Source organism: Piliocolobus tephrosceles, chromosome 15, assembly GCF_002776525.5.
Source record: "Piliocolobus tephrosceles isolate RC106 chromosome 15, ASM277652v3, whole genome shotgun sequence".
NCBI lineage: Eukaryota > Metazoa > Chordata > Mammalia > Primates > Cercopithecidae > Piliocolobus > Piliocolobus tephrosceles.
Genome location: NC_045448.1, coordinates 9,091,588 through 9,111,166, shown reverse-complemented (window position 1 = coordinate 9,111,166; position 19,579 = coordinate 9,091,588). Strand labels below are relative to the sequence as shown.

At 45.8% G+C, this 19,579-nt stretch overlaps 1 protein-coding gene across 2 annotated transcripts in view; it reads right to left on the bottom strand.

The window, feature by feature from the left end:
- ASAP2 (ArfGAP with SH3 domain, ankyrin repeat and PH domain 2) overlaps positions 1–19,579 on the bottom strand; it is a 199,863-nt gene that overhangs the window by 60,636 nt on the left and 119,648 nt on the right. For both annotated transcript variants that reach the window (XM_023199047.1, XM_023199055.1), the window contains exons 8-11: positions 13,904–13,979; positions 13,539–13,625; positions 3,711–3,814; positions 3,544–3,613 (exon numbers count right to left, since the gene is read on the bottom strand). In XM_023199047.1, the coding sequence (XP_023054815.1) occupies positions 3,544–3,613; positions 3,711–3,814; positions 13,539–13,625; positions 13,904–13,979 (337 nt within the window). The remainder of the gene's footprint in view (positions 1–3,543; positions 3,614–3,710; positions 3,815–13,538; positions 13,626–13,903; positions 13,980–19,579) is intronic.

Below are 19,579 nucleotides of genomic sequence, written 5' to 3'. Positions count from 1 at the left end.
TGAGGTCAGGAGTTCGAGACCAGCCTGACCAATATGGTGAAACCCCCATCTCTACTAAAAATACAAAAATTAGCTGGGCATGGTGGCGTGCGCGTGTAGTCCCAGCTACTTGGGAGACTGAGGCAGGAGAACTGCTTGAACCCGGGAGGCAGAGGTTACAGTGAGCTGAGATCAGCCACTACACTCCAGTCTGGGCATCACAGCGAGACTCCGTCTCAAAAAGAAAAAAGCAAATTAAAAAAAAAAAAAACAGTGTCATCAGTTAACTTGAGATATAGAACAGTTTCATCTAATTCACAAAATACCAGTCTTTTCTTGAGAATTTAATTTAAGAAGCCCTAGTTTAGGAAACTCAGGAAGGAATGGTGAAAAAACAATGCAATAGCCTTCGAGTTTGCCACGCAGGCAGAGATCATCAGTGATTCTCCATTTTAAACATGCCGTTCTATTTTTTTTCCAATTTGTCAGGCTTTTAGAAGGAAGATGTTTTCTTCTTTCTTCATGACTGATCATTTTTTAAAAAATTTTAGATTGTGCAAGAGCCGGTGGACATTCCTTCCAGTGTAACACAGTCTCCTGCCCTCAGTGGCGTGGCAATGCTGTGAGTCTGGCAAAGAGGATACCTAATTAGAGTTATTTTGTCCCAAGGATCACTTCTTCCTAGGGCCAGAAAACAGACTTGGCTAAGAGGGAAACTCAACTCAGGCTCTGACCAAATCTCCCGAATGCTATCCTCAATCCTCTGCTCCAATCAGGTACAACAACTTCATTTCCCGAAGGTTGCCAGCTTCCTGGGAAGGGTTTTCCTACCAATGTAAATACACCCTGTGTGTTTTCATTTCTTAAAGACTTGCTTCACAGCTGTGTGCCAGGCTCTGCTCTTAGATTTCCACTTAATCAAGTCTTTGGAAATGTGCCCTTTTTTCCTGACTGTACACGAGCACACTCAGGAGCTGCTGGCCAAACAGGTGAGCTGAACAAGAAATCAAGTCAAAACCAAACCAAACCAAAAGGGCGTCTCTCCATTCTCTTCCTTGGTATGGGCAAACTCACTTTCCCACGTGCAACCCCTCTGTAGATGCAGTCAATACAGAGGGGTCCTCTGGATTCTGACTTCCAGAGCACGCAGGGAAATAGGGAAAAGGTGAGAAAAGGAACACTCGGCCACTGAATGGAGCACTGGAAAACTACTTATTTTGCTGCATGGCAGCGAGGCAGTGAATCAAGACAACCCCACCTGCCACCCCCTGCAGGATGTAGGCAGCAATGGCTGCTGCAGGCAGGAGGAGACCTCTGGAAAAGGAGATTCCCTGGAGAGGGGTTTCCCATCCAAACACAAAGCACTTATTAAATATGCACATTGTGTGACAAGCTGAGTTCTCAGCATCCCAGTGATGCCGGTTATAACCGTACTGTCTGCCAAAAACTGGGGCAACCCATGCAAACTTAAAGACAGCTAAGCCTCCACATCTTCTGAAAAGAAGTTCATGCTATGGAAGTGACTTGAAGTGAAGTTTATGCTGTCAGCAAAGGATTACCAGACCTGTTTTCCACCTGCCATTGAAAGAGTCACTACCTGGCTTAACCTGAGGCCTGAATCTAGGGGAACTCTCAATGAAGCAAATATGCCCCTTGACTTCAGAGCGGTAAAAGCATGAACTAGAACTTAGTTGTATGACAGTTTCTGCACTGAGGCAGTCAATCTGAGTTCAAACGAACAGCGAGTGGACACCAATTCGAAAGCAGACCACAGAACCACAGGTGTTGAGATCTGGAAGGTATTTAGAAGGGAGCCTAGTCTCATCTAATCTAACATTCCTAATATTAAAGACAGTGATGGCTGGATAAATTTGCTTCCCTTGGTCTACAGAACTCATACCCTCACATCCACGCATGGAAATAATGTCTTTTTTGTTTTTTTGAGATGGAGTCTTGCTCTGTCTCCCAGGCTGGAATGCAGTGGCGTGATACTGGCTCACTGCAAACTCCGCCTCCTGGGTTCAAGCAATTCTCCTGCCTCAGCCTCCCAAGTTGCTGGGATTACAGGTATGTACTACCGTGCCTGGCTAATTTTTGTATTTTTAGTAAAGACAGGATTTCGTCATGTTGGCCAGGCTGATCTCGAACTCCTGACTTCAGGGGATCTGCCCACCTCAGCCTCCCAAAGTCCTAGGATTACAGGCATGAGCCACCGCACCTACCCAGAACATCCCAGTAAGATCCAAACTGCATGGCACTTGGGGTGGGGGGTGGGCGGGTACGGTGGTGATCACATGACCAGTGAAAGTTGGGTTTTGAAAATAGAAAATGACCTTCATTTCCAAGTTCAGAGACACATTCAATCCCCTAGAACAGAGGTCGTCGAGAATCCCTATACTGGGTATATACCATTCCAGCTTCTCTCTCCCTTTCTAAAACGAAGTTGGCAAAAACGAAGGCACCCCCAGAGGAACACAATCCTTGCTGCTGTGACACGCTTTGACTGGGGTTTTACTCTATTCCCTTATTCATAAGAACCTCAGGGCCGTTTCTCTGGACCCCGCGTTGAGTGATGACATTTCTACAGGGGCCAGAAGAGCCCCTCTGAGCTCCTGCCCAGCTCTGCCTTCACCAGGGGACTGGAGGGACAAGGGGCAGGAAAGACGGTCACCACCATCCACTCACACGCCCAAGGCTGCTGGACTGCATGCACGGTAGCCCTCTGCTTGGGGAATGGGAATGCAAACGACTCTCAGCACCTCACTAGCAACAAAAAGGCAACGACCTCAGCCTTGAGGCGTCACCAAAGCTGTCTACTGGTCCATGTGGTTTTCACCAGCTCTGGTCACGCCAGGTGAGGCAACAGTATGCATAATACTGCCATGGAAAGAACAGTGTGGTGTGCAGGGCTGTGTCTGTGATCCAAGTTCCTGGCCTCTGAAAGCTAGATTGGTAAGGAACTTTATCCTGACTGGCTTTTCATAAGCTCAACATAGAGGGCTCTATTTTTTCTTGCATGGACTCTGATAAACAGGATGATGGAAAGAGGCCTTAAGGTTGGGCACCATATGTTAGATTTCGATAATAAAATTACTGAAATCTCTCTTCTCATGGATTTCTGGTCCCCAGAGTCCTGCCCATTTAAATGTTCTTCTCTTAATGGAAAAGTAGAAATCTTCCCAAGTGAGATGTTTGATTTCCAGAGACAGAGCTGGGGGAGCAGTTTGTTGTTGTGTGCTTTCTGGAGTCACAGGCTTCTTAATAAAGACAACCTGGCTTATCAGTTACTCCTGACTCTGCTAGGGAGTGGAAGATAACAAGGGCAAGGCTCCACTTGGCAAAAAAAAAAAAAAGAAAGAAAGAAAGAAAGAAAGCATAAACAGGCTGCAGGTGCACCAAATCAAGACGGAGGCCAACAAGCATTTCTGACAGGGAAATTCTTCAAGATGCATCCTTAAAACCATAACACATGGAGAACAACTCCTGCCCTCTAACTTCAGAAAGTCCTCCAACACCAACCTCATCTAATACAGCAGACACCATGGATTAAAAGAGAATACTTACGGTACCATGGGATATGGTCAGAAAACCATTTTTAACTGAACATTTCCTTTTCTGCCACACTTTTCGGATCCTTGTGGATAAGTGGGAGAAACAATAAGAGTTTAGACATTTTGGACACATGAGATAACGAACGTACATTTAAACTCTAGCAACACCCCCTCACGTACCCATCGCTCTTCTTGTAGAGGCTGCCGTTCCGCTCAGTCCCATGTTCCTTGTTTCCCTGAGGCTGATGTAAGCTATAAGCTGTGCTCTGACGAATTTGGGAGTCCTAAAAAATGAAGAGTGTTTTTAATCTTGTCCAGGTCCCAATTTTTAGAAAAGCAGTACACAAAGGAAACTTATGCCTAATAAGCTTTTTTTTTTTAAACAACAAAAACAACAACAAAAAAAATTGGAGAAATTTCCCTTTCTCAACACAGCAAAAAAGGAGACATCAGATTCCTCTCTAGGAACTGATAAATGTCATCTATCAGGCTGGAGAAGGAAATGTCAGGAAACCAATATCCCAAACTGGCTGAAGGAACGAGCCCTGGAAGTTTCCAGGTTTTATTTCATTATGAGCCTTAACCCCCTGACAATGACATGAGGCTCCCACTATGGCCAGAGTAGCCCTTAAGGAGGGAGGTGATGCAGTGAGTGGAAAGGCAGGGGTTTCCAAGCAAAACAACAAAACCAGCTTTCTGTCCCTTACTACAGAACCATCACATAAGCTCTCTGCCTCAGTTTCCTTCTTGGGCAATAAGAAAAGAATACCCAGTAAGGTCAATAAACAGTTAAGGACTCAGTAGGATCACACACGTGAATATCAACAAGTACTACACAAATCTTCACTTCCTCACCCCATCAATCTTAAGTAAGGGGGGGTCTGACCCTGACCAAGGGGAGCTTAATCACAGACAAGCCATCCACATCGTCAGCTGAGAATCTGATTGAATCTACCACAACTGGGAATCGCCAGCTCAGCAGCTTCTTAGGGCAAGCGAGGACTAGCAATGAACACCCAGGGCCCAAGTCCAGTGTCTGGCATCCAACAGGTGCTCAACTGGTGTTTAACAAATGATATCAGGCTGGGCACAGTGGCTCATGCCTGTAATCCCAACACTTGGGGAGACCAAGGTGGGTGGATGGCTCGAGCCCAGGAGTTCAAGACCAGCTTAGGCAACATAGCAAGACCTCGTTTCTACAAAAAATACAAAAGTTAGCTAGGCATGGTGGCAGGCGCTTACAGTCCCAGCTACGCGGGAGGCTGAAACAGGAGGACTGCTTGAGCCTGGGAGATCAAGGTTGCAAAGAGCCCTGATAGCACCACTGCACTCCAACCTCGGTGACAGAGCGAGACCTTGTCTCAAAACAACAAAAACCAAACAAAACAAACAGTATCAGACACTGTTTGTTTTGTAGGAGTGGCCACCAGTGCTAGTGCAGGAAATACTGTTTCCCTGAGACTTAAAGGAAATGAGAGGGGAGCAAGATGTGAACAAAATGTTCACAGGTCAACCAGGAAAGGGCTGAGGTCTGCCCGTAGGTTTTTAATGAGAACTCCTATCTAGTTCATTCCATAATGGGAGAAACAGGGACACAATGAAAGTAAGTGGTTTGCTCCAGGCGCAGAGCTCCTTAAAGCAAGAGCAGAGAGTGGAATGGAATCCTGCCTTCCACTCTGAGGCTCCTTCCATTACACCGTCTTCTCTTCCCAGAGAACAGCCTCAGAGTCTAGGGCCATTCTCATCATTGCCACTGAGCAGCTCACCATCCTTGGAGAACGAAGCACATCCCCAAACGATGAAAGAACTAACGCAGGAAAATCAGTGCGATAGAAGCTGAGAAGAAGAGCACTCAAGAACCAAAGAGTCAACGGGAGAAAAGCACAGGAAAAAGTGAGTTTTAAACATGAAGGCAAGAAATGGCAGAGAATCAGGGGAGGATTTTCAAGACAAAGTGGACAGAACACAGAAGACATGGGGAGGCCATGTGGTCAGCAACCAGGGAAGCTGGACAAATACTGCATCTGAGGCAGTAAGGCCCGGGGGTGGACAAGACGGGTTAGAGTCAGAGTTTCAACTGCATCTCAAGGCACAGGCAACCTCTTGGATTTCTGACCATTTGAAAAAAGATTCTGAAGCACAAAACTGTTTAATTTTAATGAAGTCCAGTTTGCCTACTGTTTATTTCATCACTTGTACTGTAAGGGTGCTATCTAAGAAACTATTGCCTAGTCCAAGGCCATGAAGATTTATCTTTATAAAATCTCTTCCAAGAGCTTTATAGTCTTAGCTCTTACATTTAGGTCTTTGACTCATGTTGAGTTAATTTTGATTATGGTGTGAGGTAAGGGACCAAGTTCCTTCTTTGCTTGTGGCTATCCAGCTGCCCCAGCACAATTTATTGAAAAGACTACTCTTTCTCCATTGTCTTGGCATCCTTGTTGAAAATAAACTGTCTCTAAATGTAAGGATTTTTATTTCTGGACTCTCAGTTCTATTTCACTGGTCTATATGTCTCTCCTTATGCCAGTACCATACTGTCTTGATTATTACAGCTTTGTGGTAAGTTCTGAAATCGGGAAGTGCAAGTCCTCCAACTTTGTTCTTCTTTTTCTTTTTTTTTTTTTTTTGAGACGGAGTCTGGCGCTCTGTCGCCCAGGCTGGAGTGCAGTGGCCAGATCTCAGCTCACTGCAAGCTCCGCCTCCCGGGTTTACGCCATTGTCCTGCCTCAGCCTCCCGAGTAGCTGGGACTACAGGCGCCCGCCACCTCGCCCGGCTAGTTTTTTGTATTTTTTAGTAGAGACGGGGTTTCACCATGTTAGCCAGGATGGTCTCGATCTCCTGACCTCGTGATCCGCCCGTCTCGGCCTCCCAAAGTGCTGGGATTACAGGCTTGAGCCACCGCGCCCGGCCTGTTCTTCTTTTTCAAGACTGTTTTGGCGATTCCGGGTCCTTTGCATTTCCACATGAACTTCAGAATCAGCTTGTCAATTTCTACACAAAGGCAGCTGGGATTTCTGATGGGGACTGCACCGACTGTGTAGATCAATTAGGGGAGTACTGTCATCGTCACAATATGAGTAAGTCTTCCACCCCATGCACATGAATGTCTAGTACTGACTTTTTAAACTCTGCCAAAGAAGAAAAAGCAAAAACTCCACGTGAGCAATCAGTAACGTGCTGAGGCACTCTCCATTACTGAACTGACAACCGACCCTGAAACAAGCAGAGCCCAGGAGGGGAGAAATGAACTCATTTCCACAGAAAGTTCACACAGCACTTGTGCCTCTGGATAAACTAGGGCACACGCACATTGATGAGATGAGGATGGTCCCAGTTTCCACATTTTCTCAGAAGGGCAGAACATTGGCACCAAAATTTAGAGCAAATCCAGCCTTCAACGTTGCTGGGAACAACGGTGTGGAAGGAATGTGGAGAAATACTGCTCACCTGTACAGCGTCTCTGTGAAAGACTAAAAATAAACCTGTCAGGAGACTCAACTGCACAACCAAGAAATAAGTCTATTGATTTGGGGAGAAAAAAAGCCCTGCACAAAGTAAGTGGTGAAATCATGTGACAATACTGCTAACACTGTTCGTGCCGCGCATGTTAATCAGAGCCATTTTCAGGTCTCACGAACAGGATAAGGGACATTCTTCTCAACAGAATCAGACCCTATGCCAGAAGGTGACAAAGAAATCACCCGGTTTTATTCTTTTCTTTAGACCAATTAAAGCATGCAGGCAAGTCTGAACTAAGCTAGCCTATAAAACTTCACATTTGTAAAAAAGAGGAATAAAATCTGTTTAACATAAAATTGAACTGTTTTAGCATGAATTATTTCAGCATCCTCCAGGTGACTCTGAGACGACCCGGTAACAATAGCCTTTGTTGGCCTGTACAAAACGCCTGACCAGGTGAAGGCCTGACAGAGGAAACTGGCCCTTTCACATGACCAAGGTTTTGATTTTCAGAATACTATTCAAGGGAAAATAATCTTTCCTCCTGGAGAGAAGAAGAACATAAGAAGTAAGAGAGGCCAGGGTGGTCCATGTTGCCCCAATTCCTAGGGACTCCAATGCACTCTCCACTTTCCTAAGAGAGACCAAGACAACCTAAACTCGACTGACAAAGCCTCAACGTGCAGGGACTGTTTGTGTGCCTGAGTATCCAGGGTAAGCAGGCACTTGGTGGAACCTCAAAAGGCTTTCATGAAATTCTATCAGTGTCCAATATCCTCTATCCTGTGACACCCAGACAAGTTCTCAGAGCTCAGGCATCATCCTTGATTTTAACTTTTCTGTTGCCCTGTGAAGTATTAGCCATTGGGTCTGGCCAACATAGAATCTGCCCAGATGACCCGTAGACTTAGTATCTGAAATCTCCAGGAATGGAAGGCAAAGGGGGATGCTGCCTGCAGTACAAATCTCATAGAGGTTTACAAATAATTTAAGAATCCTTGAGCTGTCTAAGACTCTAGGATAGCTTAAAAACTGACATTTTGCCCACTTCTCAGAAAGTCAGTGTCCAGAGAATTACTGTGATTGACAAGTTTGTCAAGGAGTAATTTCTGGAAGCTTAAAATTTCTCTGCCCAGGAGGGCTGTGATGTCCAATTCATTCCCCATCTTCTGAAGATGTGACAGGTGTGTCCACCCACATGGGCACAACAGGGAGCTGGAGGCCTTGCTGAGCCAAGCACTGAGCCATGGTCTAAGAACAGTGCTTTCAAATATCATTACCACCTATTCTCCATTATTTAAGGGTAAAAGACTCCGGAGAACCAGTTTGACGCGGAATAGATCAGGGTCAGATCCTGGCTTTGACGCCGCTGTGTGAGCCCAGCAAGGGCACTAATTCTCTTTCTCTCACAGAATAAAGTTGTGGACATGGCTGGTCGGGCGCGGTGGCTCACGCCTGTAATCCCAGCACTTTGGGAGGCTGAGGTGGGCAGATCACGAGGTCAGGAGTTCAAGATCAGCCTGGCCAACATGGTGAAACTCCATCTCTACTAAAACTACAAATATTAGCCGAGCGTGGTGGCGCGCCTGTAATCCCAGCTAATTGGGAGACTGAGGCAGAAGAATTGCTTGAACCTGGGAGGCAGAGGTTACAGTAAGCGAAGATCGCACCACTGCACTCCAGTCTGGGCAACAGAGGGAGACTCTGTCTCAAACAAACAAAAAGTTGCAGACATGGGCAAACATTGCCTACCCTGTAAAGTGGTTTGTAAGGATGGTTGGCCACACTTGTAAAGTGCCTGGAAAACCTGAAAAGTGAGGTAAACAGGAAATGCCCTGCAATGGACAGGAGGAAGTCCCTCCTCCCCAAGTGTGAGGGGACCGTGGAATATGATGCAGGCTGGACACAAAGAGGTGGGTGAGAGGCAGGTGAAGCTGGAAGAGCTGGGTCAGGATTAAGAGGAGGAGCCTAGAGCTGGGTATGGCAGCACCTTGAGTCAGATAGGGAGGAGGGAAGAGGGACACAAGCCATGAAGGCATGGGGCCACAGGACGGACCAACAAGGAGGCTAAGGGATATGTCACACACGATAACGACAGCAGTATCCATTCCTGTTCAACCTCTAAGAGGGCGACACCATGAAGGAAGGGAATTTGGTCACTATGGTATCTTTACCACCTAGGAGCTCAGTATTTGTTGAATGAATGAACAAACTAGTCCCTGTTTATTAAGATAATATGGTAAGTGCTTTACAGAAATGATCTCTTACATCTGACAACTCTCTGAGGTTGGCTGTATTATTCCTATTTGACAGACTGGAAGACCACGACATGGAGAGGTCCAGGACTGAGCAAGGTAGGAAGTGGAAGATCCAGGATTCAAATGCCAAGATCCACACTCTTCTGCTCTGCTATACAGCTACCCAGGCAACCCCGTCATAGGCAGAAGCTGTCCTCTCCACCAGCCCCACCTGCTGGGACTCTTGCTTGCTAACTCCTGCCAGGTCCCAGTTTTTTTGTTTGTTTGTTTGTTTTTTGAGATGGGGTCTTGCTCTGTGGCCCAGGCTGGAGTGCAACGGTGTGATCTTGGCTCACTGCAACCTCCACCTCCCAGGTTCAAGGGATCCTCTCACCTCAGCCTCCTGAGAAGCTGGGACTACAGGTGCATGCCACCACAACTGGCCAATTTTTTTATTTTTTTGTAGAGATGGAATCTCACTATGTTGGCCAGGATGGTCTTGAACTCCTGGACTCAAGCAATCCACCTGCCTTGGCCTCCCAAAGTGCTGGGATTACAGCTGTGAGCCACCATGCCTGGCCTGCTAACTCCTAATCATCCTTCAAAGCCCCATCCCAGCCTCTGGGAAGTCATCCCTGATGGCACTTGCCCAGCCTGCACTGGGCAGACACTGCTTCCTGGAGCTGAGGTCCACGAGTGCTCTCATCACACTGCGCCCCAATTGCTTCTCTGTCCCCACCCCCAGAGGATGAGTCCCTGAAGAGGTGAGAACTGGATCGTCTTGTTCTGTTGTGTCTGTGGAGCGCTGGCTTAGAGTAACAGTGGAGGAAAGGGTAGCTGGATGTGTGAATCAACAATGAATCCTCCGCTGAGGCTGACATGGAGGCCAAAGCCAGGCTACCTAGCAGCTCGGCAGGAGAGGCAGGCAGGTGGTCACTGACAGAGATCTCTGATGAAGGCCAGATTTGGGCATGTAAGATACACAAACCCAGAGGCAGAAGAAAATTATGGCGTGGTGAACCTTGGCTGCCTGGGTGGCACAAACTGTTCTACCACATCCTACTAGACAGGATGCTCGAAAAACAGGGAGCAAAGATGACAGAGAGAGAAAGAATGAGCAGGCGGTGGGGGAGGGGGGGAGAGAGAGAGAGAGACAGAGACACCGACCAACCATACTTGAAATCTGCAGAGGAGAAAACCATGCTGGTTTCAGCACTCAGACCTCTGAGACCACATCCCAGAGCCTGATCCTCCCCATAGAAGCGCATAAGTCTGGGTTCTCCATATCAAACAGCAGAGAGCCTGCACACCAGTGATGAGGATTTGGGACCCCAGTAGGGTCCGTCCTGGCAGAACTCCATCGGACAGACGACATGGGATGGGAAAGGCAGGAGGCGAGGCTGATGGGGAGAGAGCCCAAGCAAAGATGAGCAGTGCCAATGGGTTTAACTCTGTAGATGGGATCTTCTCCAAAAATCGAACACTGTGGTGCATAGACCAGTCCTCATTGTAGAATATTGCCCTATGGGTGGTCACTGCACAATTTTTCAACTTTTCTCCAAGTATGAAAACCTTCACAAAGAAAAACAATGGAAATACCAATTGTATTCTCCTTACAGAGAGCAGAAAATATCAAGAACAAAACGTGAATGGCCAGTGATTGCGAAGTGTGAGGTCACCAGGACCAGAATGGCACAGGCTCCACACCAAAACAAAGCGGCACCGTCACAAAGAAACAGCAGCCTGAAGCTACCACACTGGAATGGCCACTCTTCATTCCTTCAATAACTGATGCATGGTATTTACAGGAAGAGAATGAGGAGCACTGGCTTCTACCAACGATCAACACAGCTTCTTGGGGCACGTTACTTAATTTCTATGAACTGTGATTACACAGGCAGGGTTAGAATTTCTGTAACACTGAATAAAAATCCTCTAACACCTTCAGTTGTCTAAGTCACAGAAGAAAATCCAACCAAAGGAGTAACAGCCTAAACAATAATGACCAAATGATCAATTCTTATTGCAAATCTGAGGTACACAAAATGGAACCCCCATCATGAAAATCATTTTAAACCAGAAAATGTAGCATATTCACATCTGCTTATTACGTGCAACTGTGTTCAAAGACTGTCCAACTTGCTGAATACCATTACCTAAAAGCAATGCAGAGCATGATACACAGAAAACACAACACCCCCACAACTAGGAGATAACATGTTGAGTTAGGTCTTGACAAAGAGCCAACTGGGCAGACAGCCAAAGACGAATAGTAAAGGAGGTTCATTTGATTCCTCTGTGCAATCAGGGGCAGATGGGCTGGTCAACAAAAAACAACAAACTATAAGGAACTTCTGGTCTGTGCTGGTAAATTTGTTATACTTCCCTGCAAAGCTGTAAATAACCAGCTCTCTCACAGCAGCCCATTTTCCCAAACCTCCTAATTCTGCACAGCCAAAGCAAACACAGCCTTTGCACTGTGCCCAGAGGGCTATTTGGCCCCAGCTGCTGCTCTGCCTTCTTTTAAACCTGAGCTTTGCTTCATGGGTTGGATCCTCCTTCTTAGACAAAGACAGTTCTCGATCATTTCCAACGGCGCGCTGGGGAGCAGCCACCTTGGACGGCATTCTGGCTCCCGCCCTCACACTACCTCCCCCTCTTTACAACTAGGCCACTATTTTCTCCTTACGCCAAGTTCTTTTTTCTTTTAGTGCTTATATCCCATGTTTGGGAATATCAAAGCGTCAGAGCCTACATTCTCTAGACAAGGAGGAAGTCACTGTGTTGTAGGTCATTTCTAGCACTAAATATAACCTTGCTCTGCCTATGTCTCACTTAGTTGACCCATGTTTACCAAAATTCTACTAAATGAGCGCTGTGGCACTACAGTGCAATGGAAGAATGGCTCAGAAGGCAGAGTGGCATCCTCAGACTGCTTGAGGTCCGGCTGGAGAAAAGGCATCCGTGCACTTAAGGCACAGCCAACACTCAAAAAGAGGAAGAGGCTGTGATTCAAATGGGGCTTTCAAACAGGACGTGCTCTGTGAACTCTGATCACTGTGGGCTGGGGTGATCAGAGGCAGCGCTCCAGAGGTGGGGCTTCAGAGGGACTAGAAAGATGTGTAGAATTCAGCCAGTCGGGGGAGAGAAAGGGAGGGAGGGAGGGACCTGCTTCATCTTCACAAAGGAACAGCAGCAAAAGTGTAAACTGTAAACCCAGAAAATATCCACTTCCCTAATATTTGTGCAAACTCTCCAGCCTTTAATAAAATCTACAACAATGAAAGGTGAGCGGTTAAAATAAAAAATACTACTAGCCATTAATATATAAAAGGAATATATATATGTGTATATATATACACACACACGCACACATATATATATATGTTCATGAATAAAACATGCAAAATTCTGCAATTTATTAAAATACTGAACTACTTACTCTCCTAGACTTCGGTCACAAAAGGTAAATGCATTTGGAAGAAAAACAACAATATTCAGTTATAGTACAAGAACTTACAATAAAATGGAGCTCACCAAACTGCCTACAGGGAACTTGATGCTCTGTCAAGTAGTTTAGCAATTCCTCTAAAATCACTAGATATACGTTTAGACACATTCCTTTTATTGACAAGGAAATGGATTTACACTAAATTCACATTATGATACCCACATTGTAGTGAAAATATAGTAAAATTATCTCTAAAACTTTTTAATGGTTTTTTTAAAACAAGTCCCCACAACACAAATTGTCCCTGCTGACGTGTTAGCACACAGAGATGTCATTACAGAAAGAGGAGAAGTAAGAGAACTAAGGATTTCTATCTGTCACTCCGGAGGCAGCTGTAAGAAAAGCTCATGCCTCGTATCGTACAGAACACAACCTCAGGGATGGCAGAGCCCCAGCTGGTCTCCTGCTACGTGCCTAGGCCCAAAGGGGCAGAGTCCATGTATGTCAGGGTAGGGAAACGACAGAGGGCCAGGTACAGGACAAACAGCACAAAGGACACGTGGTCTCTGTGACGAAGCCACCAAGAAGAGCTCCTTATCTAGCAACTGACAGAGCACAGGGTTTACACACCGCCATTAAGGCCATGCATGTAGTAAATGCTTCCTCCTGAAATAAACGTATTTTAAACGATGGTTTTATAGAACTAAATTGCAAGAATACATTAAATGTTTTACTGCTGCCTGACGCAGCCCGAGCGAACTGTGAGCTCCTAGAAGACATGAACTTCATGTTTTTCAGGCCCAAAGCCTCCAAGAACGGGGCTAAAACCGTAATCTTTCAAAATTAAATCCCCTCACCTCTTTCTGTTCAACCTGCAATGCGGATTTCAAAATATCTCGAAGCTGTATCAACTGCCTTCTTTCTTCATCCTGGGCCTGTTTGATCTTTAAAAACACACACACAATAGAACGAATCAGAAAATTAAGACTGAGGTACAGTGAAACGTTGGTGCTCATGGGGCCATTTCCACACAAAGCGACAACTGCCTCCCTCGCTAGTCAAACCTTCCCTCCCACCATGACAGAGGACAGGCGTGGGAACGCCACACTCCACGTGGGCGGCACAGCATGAAAACACAGGATTACACAGAAGCAACATTTAGATGAAAATGTCTGTTGCAGTAAGATGGTTTTAACATCGCGGTGGGAGGGAAGCTACTCACCGTGTGAAGATCTGTAGACAGCGTTTCAATGGAAGGTTTGAGGCTTTCCACGGCTTTGAGTCCATCCTGAAAAAAACTAGCAGGAAAAAGAGGAAACAGAGATGACACTTTCACACAGGAAAAAATAATTTTGCCAGACAGATTAAAAAACTTCTTTAAAGTGACTGAAGTCATTATGTAACTCCTGGGGGAAAAGACTGTATGAACAGAACCTTAAAATATCAGGCAAACCAAGAATAAAATGATACTCAAAATTAGCAGGAGCAAATAGAAAAGGAATTGCAATAAGCTTAAGTATTTAAGATTTTTCTCAACCCATATAAAACGAGGCCTTGATTTTCAGTTTATAATGGGAGAGGGTTCTGCTGACAAATGGCAGCAAGGGCTTTGATTTCTTCTGAGCATCCAAACAGAAGCATATGAGGCTAGAAAGGCCATGGGGCACAAGTGGAAGACACTAAAGAATGTGCCGCAACATGCGACTGCTACATGGAAAAGAGAAGGAACGCAGAGGCTGGGTGTGGCAGCTCAAGCCTGTAATCCCAGGGTGAGGGATTTGGGGAGGCTGAGGCGGGAGGATCACTTGAGACCAGGAGTTCAAGACCAGCTGGTCAACATAGCGAAACCCCTAAAAATACTCTATTAAAAATACACACACATAAAATATACAAAAATACAAAAAGCTACTACTCGGGAGGCTGAGGCACAAGAATTGCTTGAATCCAGGAGGCGGAAGTTGCAGTGAGCCGAGATCACACCACTGCATTCTAGCCTGGCGACAGAGTGAGACTGCCTCCAAAAAAAAAAAAGAAAGAAAGAAAGAAAGAAAAAGAGAGAGAGAGTGTGCAAGAATGCAGAAAAGAATCAAGCAGCTTTGATGGCTACACTCTGTATCTGTGGGGTAGGAAACCGTAGATGGAGAACTTGATATTTGTATCAAGAGGAATTTTTTTTTTTTTTAAAGGCTGAGAACTCAATGCCATGAGGTCACCTATAACAAGTGATTCAGGAAATGCAACAGAGGCTGGACAAGTTTTTCTGCTGCAGTCATGGGCTGGTGTTCAGTGCCGCCTCTGGAGGGTGCTGTGTGTAACCCTTTTGAGAGGAATGAAGAAAGGGCATTTCCATGAGCTAAGGAGAAAGTTCTAACCCATAACAAGGTCTCCAGGGCCCATGTAATGTGGCCCCTGTCTGCAGCTCCAGTCTCAAACCACACCATTCCACCCACTTTGTTTACTCAGTTCCAGACACACCGGCCTTTTCTCCCTTCCTCCGTGGCCACCAAGTTCTCCTGCCCCAGGCCCTCTGCACTCCGTTTCTTCTCTCTAAAGGCTTCTCCTAAGGTGTGTCTGCTTCGCCTGGCTGATTCCCACTCATTCTTCAAGTTTTAGGTGAAACATACCCTGGTTAGCCAGGCCTTCCATAATCCCCTACAAGTTATTCCCCTATAAGAGGCCTTCTTATACTTTCTCAGGACATTTTGTACTTTTCTTCAAAACACTTGTTGCAACTGCAATTACGTATTCACTAGTGTGATTGTTTAAAACAGAATTCCCTCATTAGATCTGAAGTTCTAGGAGGCACAAAGTACCTGCAAAGTCTGGCATATTTCAAGCACATGCCATTTATTGAATGAATAAATAACTTAATGAAGGATGGACTGTCACCAACTTTAGCCAGTTTATTGGATAACAAGGAGACTATCTTTAAAAAGTGATCTGGGTTTCGCATGTATCATGTGAGATGATGTTTACTTCTTTTTAACTCAGCAGTAGCTCTGTGGGCGTTTCCCAGACCAAGTGCATGACACACAAAAGGCGCTGTGAAAACACTGCAGCGTGATGTTTAATGCAGCAACTCCAAGGAGGAAGGAGAGGGACACACAGGCCGTGGGGCATGAACACTGACCTGTGTTCCTGTATTTTACAGGACTCTTGTTCCTGTATTTTAACAGGTTTTTTTCTGAATACAGAGTATGCTTCTGAGCTCATCTAATTCTTGTATTTTATTTACGTGTTTTTCTTTATGTAACTATTTTCTTAATCACTTCAAATTCTTGTGAAATAGGTAGGAGGACAGAGATTTCTAAGACCTAAGATAAGGAACAGGAAAAATATTACAGGTGATAAATGCAAAACCACCCAGGGAGAGGGAGCAGGTGTACAGCTCCAAGAACCTTTGCCACCTGGCAATTCTCCCTACAGTGAGACGGAGGGAGGGAGAGGGAGAGAGAGAGGAAGGGAGAAGGGGAGGGAAAGAGGGGGAGGGGGGGGGGGGGGGGGGGGGGGGGGGGGGGGGGAGAGAGAGTGAGTGTGTGTGTGAGAGCGAGAGAGAGCGCGCGTGAGCATCAGCCCTGTAGTGGAATCAAGTGCTCAGAGACTTCTCGTCAGGACACTGTTTCCAGCATGACATTGAACGGTGTACTTGGAATAACAATATGAATTTGGATTTAGATTTAGAATTCATCTTTGTAATAGCCCAGCCAACCTTCACCATCCACCTACCTGGAAAATCTCCCTCTGATTTTTCAAAGGGCTGACCTTCCCGTACCCTCCTTGAGGCACGTCTTGGCACCCAGACACCCCTTCCAAGTGCACTCAGCCCTGGCGTCAGGAGAAGCTTCAAGAAAAGGAACACTATTCCCTCTCCGCTGGCTGCTGTCACTATGACAGTCCTAAGTACACAGCCCCAGCAAATTTTGAGCCCATTAACACTTTTCCAAGCTTCACAGAACTTTTATCGTCAATATTACCCAATCAAATTTTGTTGTCTATTAAATATTTTCTAGCCTGCCTTGTCAGGCTAGAAGGGGTGTATTTCTAGCCTTTAAAATATGCCCACTTAGAGGCAATCATCAAACCCACCAAGCAGAGTAGCCCCTTTCATCTCTGGGCCCCACACACTGTGCTGGGGCCCCTCCTGCAGCCTTCACGCTACCACATTCCAATGCAGTGTCTGCTGACGAGGTCTGCCTATGACACCCGCTGCTCCCTCCTCTGCGAGCTTCTGCAGCATCCGGGGCTGAGGCTCATCTTGACCATGCACCCCAAGTTCACTGAGCAACAGCTGGTCACAGTGGTTTCCAGCAGGTATTGGCTTAAAGAACAAGTCAATTCAACACTCATCACCTTTCAAACCATGGCTGTCTTTTTTTTTTGAGACAGAGTCTCGCTCTGTCGCCCAGGCTGGAGTGCAGTGGCATGATCTCAGCTCACTGCAACCTCCGCCTCCTGGGTTCAAGCAATTCTCTAGCCTCAGTCTCCCGAATAGCTGGGACTACAAGTGTGCACTACCGCATCCAGCTAATTTTTGTATTTTTAGTAGAGACCAGATTTCACCACGTTGGCTGGGTTGGTCTGGAACTCCTGACCTCAGGTGATCCACCCTCATTGGCCTCCGGAAGTGCTGGGATTTCAGGCATGAGTCACCATGCCTGGCCAAACCATGGCTGTCTTTGTTTTCTAATGTTATAATGCCCTACTTCGATTCCGCTAGAGTACAGGATCTTCAATGCTCAGCGGCAAAGGCTAGTAAGACAAGTTTTCAAGATATTCCAGGAATGAGGTTGAGATGAAAATTCCTTCCTTAAATGAAATAAAAATAAAAGAACATGAAGTATTCTTTAAGAACACTTAAAGTGAAAAGAAAAAAATGAAGAAAAAGCAAAATAACGCATATCTAAGTAGTTCCAAGGGTCAGCAGCCAAACCTGAGCCCTGGAATCCAGTTTATACAGTGGCCTCTTCACCCTGGCGGAGCACAGCAGCACACAGAGGCCCATGTCTGCCCAGCAGGGCACAGCACCCACCAGGCAAAGCCGTGCCTTTGGGGACGAGAAGCGGAGACTGGGCGTGTGTGATGGGGGAATGAGAGAAGCTCCCACACGTGGAAACACGCACGGCTGTAAGCTCTTCTCGAACTCTGCAGCTGAGTTGCTCAGGCTCCACGTTGTATCCTCCAGAACGTGAATTAAGAAAGTCAAAGCTGCTTGACTGATTTGAAGAGCAGGCAGCTTACACACTCTCTCTCATATCCAAAAAGGAAGTAATGGAAGATTCATATTTTTAAAGGTTACTGAGCTCATGTCCATAAAAGGCCAACTACTTCACTTTTCCACAAGTGGTCTGTTGCTACCCAACTGATTGGTTTGGGCAAAATAAAGGGAGGGGAAAAAAGGAAATCCCAGAATAGCTTCTTCTTAAAAATAAAATATCAGCAAGGAAGCGACCCACTTCCTAAATTGCCTGACATAAGAACTGAAAAAGTAATCTGCATGTTCATCACAAAGTCAGAATTTTGAGTCTCCATAAAATAATTCATCTTGAAAACTATACAATTTCAAGGTCTTTTCTACCCTCTAAGTAGAGATGAGCTATCTTTTAAATTTTTTTAATATAAATTCATGGGGTACAAGTGCAGTTTCGTTATAGGCCTGGTGGTCAACTTAGGGCTTTCAGGGTATCTAACACCAGAATAACATACATTGTACCTATTAAGTATTAATAATTTCTCATCATCCCCACTCCCCTCACCCTCCTGAGACTCTGTTGTCACTCTGCTCTCTACATCCATTGGTACGCCTTTTTGAGCACCCACTTAGGAGCGAGAACATGCGATATTTGTCTTTCTGTGGCTGGCTTGTTTCACTTAAGATAATGACTTTCAGTTTTATCCCTGTTGCTACAAAATACATGATTTCACTTTTTTTTTTTTTTTTTTTTTAAATGGCTGAAGTTCTCTTTTAACTTTGGATGAACCACTCGGCATATCCTCCTTTGCCACCTGACCTCAAGTGCTTTAGAAATGCAACATCATCAAAGCTGTATTAAGAATTCCAAAGCAGAGCTCAGTTCAATTCCACAGTGTAATTCACTGCTGCAAATATGCACCAGGTAAATGCGCCACACACTGCAGATATAAAACAAATCAATGACATGGCCTCTTCCTTAGGAGTGTATAGTTCAGCAGCACAGAGACACGAGGAAGATGTCATCATGGAGACAAGTAGAGGTGTGGCGGCAACACAGGAGGAAGAAAAGGCAAAAGGAAGAAGCATTGCAAAGCAGGAATGATCCATGAGCTGGGTCCTAGGAGGAACAGAAGACAGGGAGGGCACAGAGGAAAGAGGCCTTCTAGGAAAAGAAACAATTGTGTACAAAGGTAGGTCGCTGGCAGCATAGCCTGCTCTGGGAAGGTAAGAAGACAGGCGTGGCAATTCCACAAGGAAAAGATTTCTCGTCAGTCCACACCTTCCACTCCCGCTGTCACAAGGTCAGCTGGGCCATCGTCATCTCTGGGCTGCACAGGGACAGGAGCTGTGTTTCCAAGCAATTACCCACATCCACCTTTGTCCTATCTGGTTCCTTCTCTGCAACATGCAGAGTAATCTTGTTACAGCCAAGAAGCTTCCTGAAGCTGCTTCTAACCAACACCACTGTCTCTCTCCCCATCACTGTTTTGCCTTTTCATAAACTCAGTTAAATATTGGCTCGTGTTTCCTACTTGCCTCCCCCATGAGACCCCAGGGTCCATGAAGGCAAGAACTTTGCTTTCCTCCTTACTGCATCACCAAAACCCCTAATAGCACTTGGCACATCACAGGAGCGCAAACAAATGATCCTTTGCTTCAATCTCTTCAAGAGCGTCCCAACAGATTTGGGATAAAATCTAAAACCTT